The 15,437-nt window shown below is 43.9% G+C and overlaps 1 protein-coding gene across 1 annotated transcript in view; it reads right to left on the reverse strand.

The window, feature by feature from the left end:
- LOC149276492 (uncharacterized) overlaps nt 1–15,117 on the reverse strand; it is a 34,241-nt gene extending 19,124 nt beyond the window's left edge. The window contains exons 1-4 of the mRNA XM_089503604.1: nt 14,945–15,117; nt 13,992–14,112; nt 10,359–10,502; nt 9,151–10,325 (exon numbers count right to left, since the gene is read on the reverse strand). Of these exons, the coding sequence (XP_089359730.1) occupies nt 9,151–10,325; nt 10,359–10,502; nt 13,992–14,112; nt 14,945–15,016 (1,512 nt within the window). The 5' untranslated portion in view covers nt 15,017–15,117. The remainder of the gene's footprint in view (nt 1–9,150; nt 10,326–10,358; nt 10,503–13,991; nt 14,113–14,944) is intronic.
- Between the last annotated feature and the right edge of the window lie 320 nt (nt 15,118–15,437).

Below are 15,437 nucleotides of genomic sequence, written 5' to 3' on the forward strand. Positions count from 1 at the left end.
GGCTAGGGACTGGATTCGTTCATTAACTCACAAAAGGAGGATATCTGTGTGCAAAACACATTGCTTTGACTGCCAGGGCTCAGTGCTATGGAATCCTGGGAATTGTAGTTTATTGTGGCACCAGAGCTCTCCAACAGAGAAGGCTAAAAATGCCTCACAGACACCAGACTTCCAGAGCATTGAGCCCTGGCAGTCAAAGTTAGAAAAAATACACAGGGACAACATAAATATTGAAAATGGCCACGCACCTCCTCCTCCTCCTCCTCTTCCTCCTCCTCCTCCTCCTCTTCTTCCTCCTCCTCCTCATCATCCTCGCCTCGGTGCCAAAGGAAATGGCCCTCTCCTCCCCCCTGCTGCCTTGCTGGGACCAAACAGAGGAGGAGCTCCTCTTCCTGAGTCTGGCAACCTCCAATAAGCCTCGAAGACAATTCCCCAAACGTTTGGCCAAAACTCACCAAATCCCCCCGTATCTCACCAAATATTCAGTCAAAATCCCTGAAAAGTCCCTGTAATGTTAATATGGCAATAAACCGTAGCCCTAATTGAATAAAAATAATTGGAACTTATTTCAACTCTCAAAATTGCCATTAAAACCAAGCACCAAAATTACACCAAAGGCTCTGAAAAGTACCCATTTTGGTGTGAAAGTCACCAGATTGGCAACAGACCAGGAGTCAAGGAGGAAACCGTGCAGGGACGCCCCCTAGTGGTGAAAAACCGGAATGTCCCGCCGGCAGGAGGGTTATGGCAACCCTACTCATGGTGAGGTTAAAAACAGCAACGCTACCTATAGTTTAAAATCTTTGGTGTGCCTCACACATATTTTGGTGGCAGTGGTGGGATAACAAAAGTCCCAAGCACCTGCCACAATAGAAAGGTTGACCCTCACAGGCCCAAACTCCTGAGGTGAGTTTTGGGTCCTAAGGCTGGGAGTATTGGTAGTGTGCTTTGCTTTACTCTGCCCAGAGACAATGCCCAGAGGGTGGAATCGCTGGACAGATGGGGAGGTCCTGTACCTCTATCACTGTCTGGAGAGGAATGTGGACCTGGACCTCATAATGGGGTCCACATCCCACCCTAAGAGGGCAAACTACTCCAAGATTGCCAGAAAGATGAGGAGAAGGGGTCTGAGAGGTCACAGAAGCAGGTGGCCTCCAAAGTGAAGGTGATGAGGACAGCCTTCTATCTTGCCATGCGCGAGCATGGCAACAGCTGCGCACCATAACACAAACCTCCAGTTTTTGATGAGATGTGGCATCTCTGGATGCTGGCTGGGCATCCTATATTGGACCTCAATGCCATTGCGGGTGAGCCTTGGTTGTTGACATTTCCTGTACTGGGGTGCTATGATTGGTTGTCTTGAGGCACCTGAGCTCATTTCTGCACTTGTGTCTCCTGTTCCTCTTTCCTCCGCACAGAACACCTGGGGAGGCGACACAGGGCGGCCATGCGGAGTCCACCTCGCCCAGAGGAGGAAGACAATGGGAGTCCACGCCATCACCCTGAAGGTTGGCTTATGAATATATACAGTCAGCCCTCCTTATACACGGATTTATTATACATGGATTCAAGCATACACGGTTTGAAAATGTTCCAAAAAAGTATAAATTTCAAATATCAAACCTTGATTTTCCACTTTTTATAAGGGACACCATTTTGTTCTACCATTATATTTAATCGGACTTGAGCATACACGGATTTTGTTATACACGGTGGATCTTGGAACCAAACCCCAGCGTATAACAAGGGTCCACTGTATATATATGTATACACACACACACACACACACACAGTTAATATATATACATATATGATATATATATATATACACACACACATTTATGTATATATAAAATATAATTATATATACATACACATATGTATGTAAGTACGTGTGTGTGAAGATGCACACGTTCAGACAGATATCTATGGTTATGTATGCAAAGACATGTTCTATGCAAGATTTATGTTTAGAGATTTGCAACGGTTAAGAGTTGCCTTCAGGCACTGGAGCTCATTTCTGCAGCCACTAGGTGTTCAGATTAAGGTATAAGTCTGAGTGCACTTAGATAGAGATGCCTCCACATATATACATATATGCACACATCTATCTATTGTTGTCCATTGTTCTGGTTCGTTGTTCCAGGTGATGCTGGAGAAGAGGCCCTGCCTCCAGCGGAACCAGAGGCTGCAGGCGATGAGCGAGAGGGACTCCTTGCCCAATGCATTGCTCACCTGGAGGTCCAGCACCAGGAAGGTCAGTTCCCCACCTTCACAAAGGCCCCATTCCCACTTGGCCCTGTTTATTTGTTCCTTTCCATGATTTTCCCATTCCTCTATAGTTATAGATTTATTTATATCAGGTGCCCATCTTACCATGCTGTGTTTAATAATTTCATCTTCTAGATCTCTTTCTTTTAATAGTTTATAACATTTGGATATGTGTTTACCTTTTTGGTCCATCATAATTTTATCTATTTCATTGTTATCCATCGTTAACTCAAGAGCTAACCCATACCATGACCCACAATCCCCAGCCAAATTTACAACCCAAAGCCATTATCTTTACTATTAGTAATGAAAACCTAATCTTAACAAAATATAACTTTAAAACATAAACAGACATATGGACAGAGAAACCTAACAAGCCAAATCACAAGGGCCTTTTCTTAGCACCACTGGATTGGAAATATAATTTTTGCATTCCTTACTGACAAAAATAATGCTAGTTCACTACTGGGATTTTTGTGGCTTCTCTCCTGTCTGGACTCTCTGATGTGTCAATAATAATAATAATAATAATAATAATTGTTATTTATAACCCACTTTTCCAAAAGCGGGGTACAGCAAAGGAAAAAAATGTAGCACAATATGCAATATAAAAACATACAGTATAAAAACATCATAAAATAACCCAATACTTTAAAACACTATAAAATCTACAACAAGCGTCAAAACCAAAGAAGACAAACTAGCTAGTTAGAACCATTGCATATCAGGGGAGAACAGCACGTAATCAGGACACATGGGCGAAAGCCTGTCGGAAGAGAAAGGTCTTTAATTCCTTCCTAAAAAGATCAAGGGAGGTGAAGGAGCTTGACTTCATAGAAAAACATTTCCCACAATGCTGGCATTTGTATGGCTTCTCTCCTCTGTGGAATCTCTGATGCCTAACTAGGACTGACTTTGATAATATTATATGTACTTATATATTCTTCTATATATTATACTTATACAGCCTGCCCTTCTTAAACATGGATTTTTATAGCATCCACGGCCAGAAAAAGTTCCACAACAGTATAAATATAAAATATCAAATCTTGATTTTCCAGTTTTTATTACGGACTCCATTTTGCTCTCTCATTATAGTCAATGGGACTTGAGCATCCCCGTATTTTGTTATACAATGGGGATCTTGGAACCAAATCCCAGCCTACAACAAGGGTGTGTGTGTATGTGTGTGTACATATATTATCATCATATATCTATATCTATATTTCACATTAAAACCCATCAATAGTTTTTCCAGCAAGCCTGGAGTTTTTGGCGCATGTGCAAAAGCCTCCTACAGCGCCATCTGCTGTCCAGGAAAAAGTTTGCGTGGGAAGGCCCTGTGGCGAATAGAGCCTCAAGCTGACCAATGAAAAGGCAGCTAGAGCTCAGCCAATCAGGTGCTGGATGACAAGAGGGAAAACCCAACCAGTGGCTGACAGTTGGAGAAGAGTCCAAATGGGACTTTGGACTATGAGGGGAAGGCTGTAGCCAAGGCAGTGTGAGGACTTGGGTTGTTAGCAGTCCTCCCGAGGGACTGGAAACGGGGTTTTCCTTGAGTCCAAAGGAAAGGACTTGGGTCGCAAACAGACTCTAGGAAAGAGAGGGATGGGTTGCGTACCTTAACTGTGCTGATCGCCTATGGGGCTTGGGCCCTAGAAGGGAATTTGGTAGCACTAATTATTTATTCATATTGAACAAGCTTTGAAACGAGTTATATTTATTCCATCCTGTATTACAATAAGCCTTCGTTTTTATTTTAAACATCACTTGGATCGTGGTTAGGGTTGCCATAAGTCAGGACCTCCAAACCGGGACAAATGTAGGACAAATGTAGGACACAGTTTTAATAAATGGAGGACACGCGAAAAAATTGATGATTTTTAAAAAATGTTAATATAAATGCATGTTTCTTAGGCATGATCCAAATAGAGGACATTTTGAAATGTGACAGAAGAGGACATGTCCTGGAAAAGGAGGAAGATGCCTGGTCACCTTGTCTCTGGTCCAAAATACACTGCAGAAATAAAACATAGCTGGACTGAAATGCCCAGAGTTCCTCACCAAAGCTGCAGCCACACTGAGGAAATAATCCAGTTTGAGAGTGAATTAACTGTCCTGGGTTAGTGCTGGGAATGCTGGGAATTGTAGTACACTGTGGCCCCAGAGCTATCTCTGGCAGGGAGTCCCATAACCCTCCAAACGTAGTTGAACTGCAGTGCCCAGAATGCCTCACCAGGTGCATCCACACTGAGGAAATGGTCCAGTTTGAGACTGCTCAGTGCTGGGGAATCCTGGGAATTGGAGTCTATTGTGGCCTCAGAGCCATCTCTGACAGAGAAGTCTCAATGTCTCCCAAACACTAGCATTCCCAGGATTCCCTAGCACTGAGTGAAAGCAGTCTCAAAGTGAGTTATTACTACTGCAGAGTGTGAGAGAGATAGAAAGGCTAGGGACTGGATTCATTCATTAACTCACAAAAGGAGGATATCTGTGTCCAAAACACACTGTTTTGACTGCCAGGGCTCAGTGCTATGGAATCCTGGGAATTGTAGTTTATTGTGGCACCAGAGCTCTCCAACAGAGAAGGCTAAAAATGCCTCACAGACACCAGACTTCCAGAGCATTGAGCCCTGGCAGTCAAAGTTAGAAAAAATACACAGGGGCAACATAAATATTGAAAATGGCCACGCACCTCCTCCTCCTCCTCCTCTTCCTCCTCCTCATCATCATCCTCACCTCGGTGCCAAAGGAAATGGCCCTCTCCTCCCCCCTGCTGCCTTGCTGGGACCAAACAGAGGAGGAGCGCCTCTTCCTGAGTCTGGCAACCTCCAATAAGCCTCGAAGACAATTCCCCAAACGTTTGGCCAAAACTCACCAAATCCCCCCGTATCTCACCAAATATTCAGTCAAAATCCCTGAAAAGTCCCTGTAATGTTAATATGGCAATAAACCGTAGCCCTAATTGAATAAAAATAATTGGAACTTATTTCAACTCTCAAAATTGCCATTAAAACCAAGCACCAAAATTACACCAAAGGCTTTGAAAAGTACCCATTTTGGTGTGAAAGTCACCAGATTGGCAACAGACCGGGAGTCAAGGAGGAAACCGTGCAGGGACGCCCCCTAGTGGTGAAGAACCGGAATGTCCCGCCGGCAGGAGGGTTATGGCAACCCTACTCATGGTGAGGTTAAAAACAGCAACGCTACCTATAGTTTAAAATCTTTGGTGTGCCTCACACATATTTTGGTGGCAGTGGTGGGATAACAAAAGTCCCAAACACCTGCCACAGTAGAAAGGTTGACCCTCACAGGCCCAAACTCCTGAGGTGAGTTTTGGGTCCTAAGGCTGGGAGTATTGGTAGTGTGCTTTGCTTTACTCTGCCCAGAGACAATGCCCAGAGAGTGGAATCGCTGGACAGATGGGGAGGTCCTGTACCTCTATCACTGTCTAGAAAGGAATGTGGACCTGGACCTCATAATGGGGTCCACATCCCACCCTAAGAGGGCAATCTACTCAAAGATTGCCAGGAAGATGAGGAGAAGGGGTCTGAGAGGTCACAGAAGCAGGTGGCCTCCAAAGTGAAGGTGATGAGGACAGCCTTCTATCTTGCCATGCGCGAGCATGGCAACAGCTGCGCACCATGACACAAACCTCCAGTTTTTGATGAGATGTGGCATCTCTGGATGCTGGCTGGGGGTCCTATATTGGACCTCAATGCCACTGTGGGTGAGTCTTGGTTGTTGACATTTCCTGTACTGGGGTGCTATGATTGGTTGTCTTGAGGCACCTGAGCTCATTTCTGCACTTGTGTCTCCTGTTCCTCTTTCCTCCGCACAGAACACCTGGGGAGGCGACACAGGGCGGCCATGCGGAGTCCACCTCGCCCGGAGGAGGAAGACAATGGGGGTACACCCCATCACCCTAAAGGTTGGCTTATGAATATATACTGTATATATATGTATACACACACACACACACACACACACACACACAGAGTTAATATATATACATATATGATATATATATATATATACACACACATTTATGTATATATAAAATATAATTATATATACATACACATATGTATGTAAGTACGTGTGTGTGAAGATGCACACGTTCAGACAGATATCTATGGTTATGTATGCAAAGACATGTTCTATGCAAGATTTATGTTTAGAGACTTGCAACGGTTATGAGTTGCCTTCAGGCACTGGAGCTCATTTCTGCAGCCACTAGGTGTTCAGATTAAGGTATAAGTCTGAGTGCACTTAGATAGAGATGCCTCCACATATATACATATATGCACACATCTATCTATTGTTGTCCATTGTTCTGGTTCGTTGTTCCAGGTGATGCTGGAGAAGAGGCCCTGCCTCCAGCGGAACCAGAGGCTGCAGGCGATGAGCGAGAGGGACTCCTTGCCCAATGCATTGCTCACCTGGAGGACCAGCACCAGGAAGGTCAGTTCCCCACCTTCACAAAGGCCCCATTCCCACTTGGCCCTGTTTATTTGTTCCTTTCCATGATTTTCCCGTTCCTCTATAGTTATAGATTTATTTATATCACGTGCCCATCTTACCATGCTGTGTTTAATAATTTCATCTTCTAGATCTCTTTCTCTTAATAGTTTATAACATTTGGATATGTGTTTACCTTTTTGGTCCATCATAATTTTATCTATTTCATTGTTATCCATCGTTAACTCAAGAGCTTTATTATCTGCCTTAAAACGATTGTTTAATTAGTTGTATAAAAACCAATCCTTCATGTTTCCTCTTTCGTTAACTTCTTCCATAGATTTCATATTGTATTTTCCTTCTGGTGTTTTGTTTATTAAATCTCCATATCTTAGCCATGGAGTATCTTTGTCCTTTGTTCTATTGTAATAGGCTTCTTGCAATGACCCCCAAAATTGATGTCTCATTTTATACCATACTTTTAGCAATGATCTTCTTATAACATGATGGTTAAAAGCATTATTATATTTTGGTTTTGTATACCACATATATGCATGGATACCAATATTCAGGTTAGCTTTTTCTATATTCAATAAATTCTTGTTTTCTTATTTGAACCATTCTTCTAACCATTTGAGACAAGCTGCATAATAATACAGCTTAAAGTATGGTATGTTACATCCCACCTTGAAGCAAAGATCATTTACTAAGGCAACCATAACAGTTTCGACTCCGTATCCCATCCTGAGGCCAGTTTGAAATGGGTCCAGATAATCTGTTTCATCCAAGACCGCTTGGAGATGAAGAGCAACTGCCCTCAAAATTATGTTGGTTAGAAATGGAAGATGGGAGACCGGTCTGTAATTGTTCATCTCCAAGGGATCTAGGGAGGGCTTTTCCATAAACGGCCGTAGTGCCGCTTCTTTTAAGCATGATGGAAAATAGCCCTAACTAAGAGATGCATATATGATATATCTCAGGTGATATAAAAAGGGCAAGGGTCGGGAGGACAAGTTCTCCTCTTCACACTTACAAGGAGCTTGTTCATGTCCTCAGTACTCAGATTCAAATTGATCCAGTATGATCTTACTCATGGACACCTCACTTATAGCCTCCACAATAATGCTGATTTCCAATTTGGCTCTTATCTGAGAGATATTATCTGTGAAATAGTCATTTAAAGCATCAATGTGAGCTGTGGAAGGCTCTCATAATGGGTTCCGGGAGGAAGGCGCCTGAAACAGGTCCCATATCCGCCCCCCCCCCCCCCCAACTTCAGCAGTCCTTTTATGCTTCTCTTCCCTTGGCACTTTCATTCCTTTATTCCTTCCTTCTCCTCTTTTTACATACATCGCTTCAAGGGGGTCCAAAGCCCTTTCAGCATGGTCCCAGAACAGGGAGGTTCCCCCAAATGAATGCGGGCTCTCCCCACTTCCCTCCCTCAGAGCAGCATCAGGGGCTGAGAGTGTGCATGCACAGATGCCCCCAAGGACCCTCTTCAGCATGCGCAGGGATCATAAGGCCTTTGCTGCTGCTGCTGCTGCTGCTGCTGCTGTTTATTCCACTGTTGGCCTTTAGAAGAAGGGAAGGACTACGGCCTTTTTTCCTTCCTTCCGGAATGGAGCCCAAGCTGCAGAGCTGGACTAAGGAGGGAAAGGCTGGGAAGGCTCTCCTTTGTACATATAGCTCTGTCTCTCTGAGTATATATGTGTGTATGTGTGTTTGCCTCTGTTTTTATGGCTGGGAAAGGAGCTGAGGGCTACGAAGAGAAGAAAGGGTACATTTTGTGCAAATGCAGAATTTCTGTACACCAATGAGTCCAGTGTGTTGAAACAACAAAAACTTTATTGCAAACACATAATCAGAAATTCAGCGTTTAAATCAGAGCTGCCCTCCCCAAGCCAAACAATATATTAAAACCCCAAAACCTAAAACATCACCCTCTTCCAAACCTAGCCCCCCTCCAATTCTCACATTCTGTGCCACACAGGTAACAAGGCCCCCTTTGTCATTCCCAGAAAATAGCCCTTTCTGTTAATGCCTGTCCCGAACTTTCTTCAGCCAACATCCCACACATTCCAAATGCTATAATTCCCATAACTGTTCTAACCAGCTGCAGCCAATCCCACCCCTCTGTTTAACTAACCTATTCCACCACCCATAATCCCCACTCAAATTTATAAACTAAAGCAATAATCTATAATAATAGCAATTAAAACCTCAACTCAACAAAAGATAACTGAAAAACATAAACAGACATATGGACACACAAACCTAACACACAAAATCACAAGGGCTTTTCCTTATCACCACAGGATTTAAAATATATTCTTTGTATTGCTTATTGACAAATATAATGTTAGTTCATTTCTGGGATCTGTGTGGCTTCTTTCCTGTGTGGACTCTGTGATGTCTCACTAGGCTTGACTTATCAGAAAAACATCTCCCACAATGCTGGCATTTGTATGGCTTCTCTCCTGTGTGGACTCTCTGATGTGTCACTAGGTCTGACCTCCGAGAAAAACATTTCCCACAATGCTGGCATTTGTATGGCTTCTCTCCTGTGTGGACTCTCTGATGTCTCACTAGGCTTGACTTACTAGAAAAACATCTCCCACAATGCTGGCATTTGTTTGGGTTCTCTCCTGTGTGGACTCTCTGATGTGACAATAGGTATGACTTTGAAGAAAAACATTTCTCACAATGCTGGCATTTGTATGGCTTCTCTCCTGTGTGGACTCTTCGATGTATCACTAGGTGTGCCTTTGAAGAAAAACATTTCTCACAATGCTGGCATTTGTATGGCTTCTCTCCTGTGTGGACTCTCTGATGTTTCACTAGGTTTGACTTTGAAGAAAAACATTTCTCACAATGCTGGCATTTGTATGGCTTCTCTCCTGTGTGGACTCTCTGATGTCTCACTAGGTCTGACTTCGAAGAAAAACATTTCCCACAATGCCGGCATTTGTATGGCTTCTCTCCTGTGTGGACTCTCTGATGCATCACCAGGGCTGACTTCCAAGAAAAACATTTCCCACAATGCTGACATTTGTTTGGGTTCTCTCCTGTGTGGCAACTTGCATGTGCCAATAGGTATGACTTTGAAGAAAAACCTTTCCCACAATGCTGGCATTTGTATGGCTTCTCTCCTGTGTGGACTCTCTGATGTATCACTAGGTGTGCCTTTAAAGAAAAACCTTTCCCACAATGCTGGCATTTGTATGGCTTCTCTCCTGTGTGGACTCTCTGATGGATCACTTGGACTGACTTCGAAGAAAAATATTTCCCACAATGCTGGCATTTGTATGGCTTCTCTCCTGTGTGGACTCTCTGATGGATCACTTGGACTGACTTCGAAGAAAAACATTTCCCACAATGCCGGCATTTGTATGGCTTCTCTCCTGTGTGGACTCTCTGATGCATCACCAGGGCTGACTTCCAAGAAAAACATTTCCCACAATGCTGACATTTGTTTGGGTTCTCTCCTGTGTGGCAACTTGCATGTGCCAATAGGTATGACTTTGAAGAAAAACCTTTCCCACAATGCTGGCATTTGTATGGCTTCTCTCCTGTGTGGACTCTCTGATGTGTCACTAGGTGTGCCTTTAAAGAAAAACCTTTCCCACAATGCTGGCATTTGTATGGCTTCTCTCCTGTGTGGAATCTTTGATGAATGACTAGGACTGACATGTAAGCAAAATATTTCCCACAATGCTGGCATTTATGTGACTTCTTTCTTGTGTGGTCTTTCTCGTGACTGACAAATTCTTCTGTAAAGGAGCACAATGACAGACAAGACTGAATCTTAGTGTTAAGAGAGGAAAGGGTTACCCCAACATTTAGCCCCCCCTTTCACACCTCCCTATTTGATATTAAATTAATAAAGTTGGTGTGAATGACCTGAGCCTGACCCTGTTCTAGATGCCCCCAAATCCATATAATGACTGTATTCTTACTCATAGGAGCTACCAAAGAAGTGATTGAAGGGGAACTGCCATGAGGAAATCAGTGGAAGGAGATAGTCAGGTCGTTGAAAAATATTCCATTAAATATATGTAAAACTATTTTAATTGAAAAGTGGCATCATTTCCTGTGAGACTGCCATAGAGTGTTGAGTCAGAGCAGATGGCATGATGCAAGCTAACTGCAGAAGATGCTTCATGCTGTGTGGCCCCAGGAGATGCCTCACAACCAATACAGTATACAGCTCACATGCGGATTGGAGATGAGTGTAGAAGAGATTGTGAAGTTGATGGAAGTCAGAGAGGAGAGCTGGTACATATTTGTTTTCTATTGCAACTCAAGCTAAAGAACCTCCAAGGACCTGGAGGAAATCAACTGTGTCTGTGAGTTATTTTTAAGTGTGGATAGTGGTTAGTGCATTGCCAATACCTATATCTGTTGATTTGCTTCTGTACTCTGCTATGTTATTGTTGAGCTCCAGGAGTGTCGCCTTCAGACTGTGCTATGTATTGGCTTGTGAATGGGACCAGAATTTAGAGCCAAGAAGGACCTGAGAGCCGGTGGGACAATCCTGTTTGGATGAAGTATTTCCACCAAGCACCCATTGCATTTATTTCAGTTTCATATAATTCTTTCCCCTCCCAGGAAACATCCTAAAGCAATTTAAACCTTTTCGAATGCTCGGTTTCTGCCCCCAAGCAACAATTTCAGTATAAATCTCAGCCCCAACTGGCTGTTCTTCAGCGTCAGTCCAGTTGCAGACTTACACTCCATTGGTTTACATTACTAAACACCTCACTACACTCGCCAGCCCCACTTGCTATAGCAGTTACTGACTTCTCTCCCCTTTCTGGACCCTGAGCAATTGGGATCAAGATCGATCTAGGTAACGTATTACCATTAGCAAAGCCTCACACCTTTGTTACCCAATTCTTGTGTATGTGCGTGAACACCTATATGTGTATATTTGTGTGTGTGTGTGTATTTTGCTATTCCCCCTAAATAAAACACAAAAACCTATTTGAAATGCCTCTGGAGTTCTGTGTGCTTCTGGGCCTGGTATAGTTGGGATGAATCCTGAGGTCACTGTTGCCTCAATCTCTCCTTTGAGCTAAGTATGAAATTCCCCTAAAAGCATAGCACTTGTGGGTCTCCTCCCCAGACTCCAGCATTTTGAGTGACAAAGGGCCTCTGGAATCAACCACGGAGGGAAGGCCTCTCCCTACACAATCCGCCCCGCATTCTCAGAACATCTGGGAAGACTTTATTAGATTACCCAAAGGTCAGGCTATGAACAACTTCTCACAGAGCATACACAGCCATGGCCCCCAAGTTATGGAACAACTTGCCGGAGGAGATCTGTCTTATCACCACTTTGGATGCTTTCAAGAAAGCACTTAAGACTGATCCCTTCCGGCAGGCTTACCCACCCGACCTCTTCTAAAGAACTTAAGGAAAAATCCCACTTCTGATCGCAATTGTGCATTTTATACGATGTTTTTATTTGTCCCGAACTGAGTTTTAAGCAACTTGTTTTTTTACTGTGTGTAAATTGGATGCTATTATTGTTTTGTGGCTATTATACAGGTAAATACAAATAAAACCTATTATTATTATCTGTCCGGTTGGTGGCTGCCTCCCAATCCCCAAGACCCCTCTCCTTGCCGTTCCCAGAGGTCCCTGCCTCTCCGTACAGAGCTATGCAATCCTGGCTTTGCTCCTGCCTTCCCCTCCTGGCTCCCAGAGGCCGGATCCCCTTCCGTTTCTCCCTCCACTCTCCAACCTTCCCTCTTGCCCATCTGCACTGCTTTACCTTTTCTCCTTCAGCATCTCTTCCCTGCCTTTCTGTTTTTCACATTGCCTCCATCGCTCGATCACAGACACACACCCACATAGTGTGATGCATAAAAGGGACACTTTGAGGCTCATTTCTTGAGAAAGGCAGGGCCATCAATATACAACTAATGCATTAGGAAAGGCAGAACAAGGGGTGTGGTACCTGGTTTTTGATATTAGTGCGGGTCAAGTGCCAGGGTCCACCTTAAATGGGTCTAGATAATCTGTTTCATCTAAGACCGCTTGGAGATGAAGAGCAACTGCCCTCACAATTATGTTGGTTAGAAAGATGGGAGACTTTAAGACATCTCCAAGACTGGGATGGATTACTGTTGGGGTTTGGGGGGAGGGCATATTGGGCCCCAGGAGATCTCAGAGCGGAGGTGGGGCCATTTTGCCACTGTTGTACCCTCTCTGATCCATTGCAGGGGCAAGGGAAGTCCTTTTCCCACAAAGCCTCTCCAGAGCCTCAAAAGGCTGGAAGAGGGGCCACAAAAGCCAGGAAACTTGCTCAGGAATGGGCTGAGGACCATTTAGGGGCAAAAAGCATTAATCTCCATGGCTCCTTCCCACAAAATTCCAGAACTGGCAATTTAGGATTGGAGATTTAGAATCCTTACGAAGTGGAGAACAATAGTGCCTCACTAAAATTAGAAATTCCAAGATTCCACAGGAAGTTGTTATGACAATTAAATTACGTGTGAAAGGGAACTAGGAATCATAGTACTGCACAAGTTGAACATGTGTCAACATTGTTATGCAGCAGCTAAAAAGGCCAATGTGATCCTAGGCTGTATCAATAGTATAGTGTCAACATCAAGGGAAGTAATAGTGCCACTCTATTCTTTGTTGGTCAGGGCTCTCTTGCAATAATCCTGTGTCCAGTTCTGGACACCACAATTCAAACAGATGTGGAGAAACTGGAGCATGTCCAGAGGAAGGAAACCAAAATGGTGAACAGTCTGGAAACCATGCTCTCTGAGGAACGACTTAGGGAGCTGGGTATGTTTAGCTTGGAGAAGAGAAGGTTAAGAGTGGATATGACAGCCCTGTTCAAATATTTGAAGAGATGTCATATTCAGGATGAAGCAAGCTTGCTTTCTGCTACTCCAGAGAAAAGGACATGGAACAATGGATGCAAGCCACAGGGACAAGAGATTCCACTTAAACTTTAGGAGGAACTTCCTGACAGTAAGAGCTCTTCAACAGTGGAATATAGTCCCTCAGAGTATGGTGAAGTCTCTTTCTTTGGAGGTCTTTAAACAGAGGGTGGATGGCCATCTCTTTGGGGTGCTTTAAATGTTTATTCCTGCATGGCAGAGAACTGAACCGGATGGTCCTTGTGGTCTGTTTCAACTCTTTGGTTCTATAATTCTAAAGTGGAATCACAACGCTCTGACAGTAAATTATGAAAGGGCCCTCATTCTTCACAGGAAGGGCAATGGATTCAGGTTCCTTACCCACAGAGGCCACATTGTCATAATTCTCCATCATTACAGAACTGTACATAAGTTTCTGCTTCTTCGTCAACAGCTTCCATTCCTCCTCGGTGAAATATATCGCCACATCCGCAAAGGTCACCTGCAACAGAAAATAGCCCTCATCCAGAAAATGACTAAACAAAAGGGGAAGAAAGCACATGGTGCATTGCAAATATTATTTCAACACTTCAGAATTCAGTCCAGGAAATAAACTTCAAATTCTGCAAGCAAGAAAAAGCTACAGCCTTTGAGATCCAGTTTGTCTCGAATCCTTTCAAAATAATATATACTATGATAAACAATATAATGTAGGCCATTTCTGGAATATTATTGATTGATTAGGATACTGACTATCACAACATGTATGAGTTAAAGTACATTTAGCCATATATCACCTAATTTCAGAGGCAAATTTTAAAAAACAGTTTAGGGAGTACTCAAACTTGAGGACCACTTGGCCTACCCTCAATTTAGGTACAGAGATATTTTTCCATCTCCCCCAGCATTTCACAGACTGGGAAAGGAAGACACATGTGGCTAAGCAACACCAGAAGGGGATCAAGATGGCCCAAGTTGTTAATGATAAAGATCACACACGCGAGGAAGGGTGCAAAAGTTGGCTTTTGCCTCCGACTCCTGGCAAGGGCAAGACCCTGCGCCCTTCTTTCCTCCCCTCTCCCCTCTTTTGAGCGAATCAAATGCACACTCTTTTGAACTTGGAACACATTTTGCAGCAACTGAACTGACCTGAAAACAAGGGGGAAAGTGGGAGGAAGAGAATAAAATAGGACATTTTCAAAGTCCCTGAAAAAAATCAGGTTACAGAGGATTAATCAGGATTCCCTCTGCCAAACTGGGACAGTATGTTTCCCGCTTGCTTTCATGAGCCAGTCCAGACATAGATGAAAGTAATAATCAGGATGGTAACTTACCAAAGAGTTGTACTTCAGCAGCCTCTTTCTGTTGGAGCCCAGCTCCCTCGGCTTGGCCTCTGTGTCGGCCATCAGGTGGGAAGGGGGTCCTGGTGGCCCTGCACTTGGTCACTTCCAGCAAGAGAGGCCCCAAAGCCGTGTACAAGGAGGCTGAGATGGAGTTCCTGAGAAAAGGGACCTGGATTAGGATTGACTTGGCAAGAAACCCTGCAGCACTCAAAGACACAGAGAACAGCATCCTGCTGGTGACATACGCAGGTGACATAAGTCTCCTTTGGGCCGATGCACAGGTGGGCATCACCTTCCTCCCTCTGCACCAAACAAAGCCCCCTGGACATAGCATAGATTCACTACAGCTCCCCTACACAACAGATACTCCATGCCTTATTCAAGTGGGGGGGGGGGGGTTAGGGGATGGGGAATTGGAGAGGGCCCTGGTTATGTCCCCAAAGCTAGATGTGAAATGAGGGCATCATAAATAAATAATTCATCT

This window comes from Sceloporus occidentalis, unplaced genomic scaffold, assembly GCF_023333645.1.
Source record: "Sceloporus occidentalis isolate IW3139 unplaced genomic scaffold, rSceOcc1.0.p SCAF_237, whole genome shotgun sequence".
NCBI classification, from domain to species: Eukaryota; Metazoa; Chordata; class Lepidosauria; order Squamata; family Phrynosomatidae; genus Sceloporus; species Sceloporus occidentalis.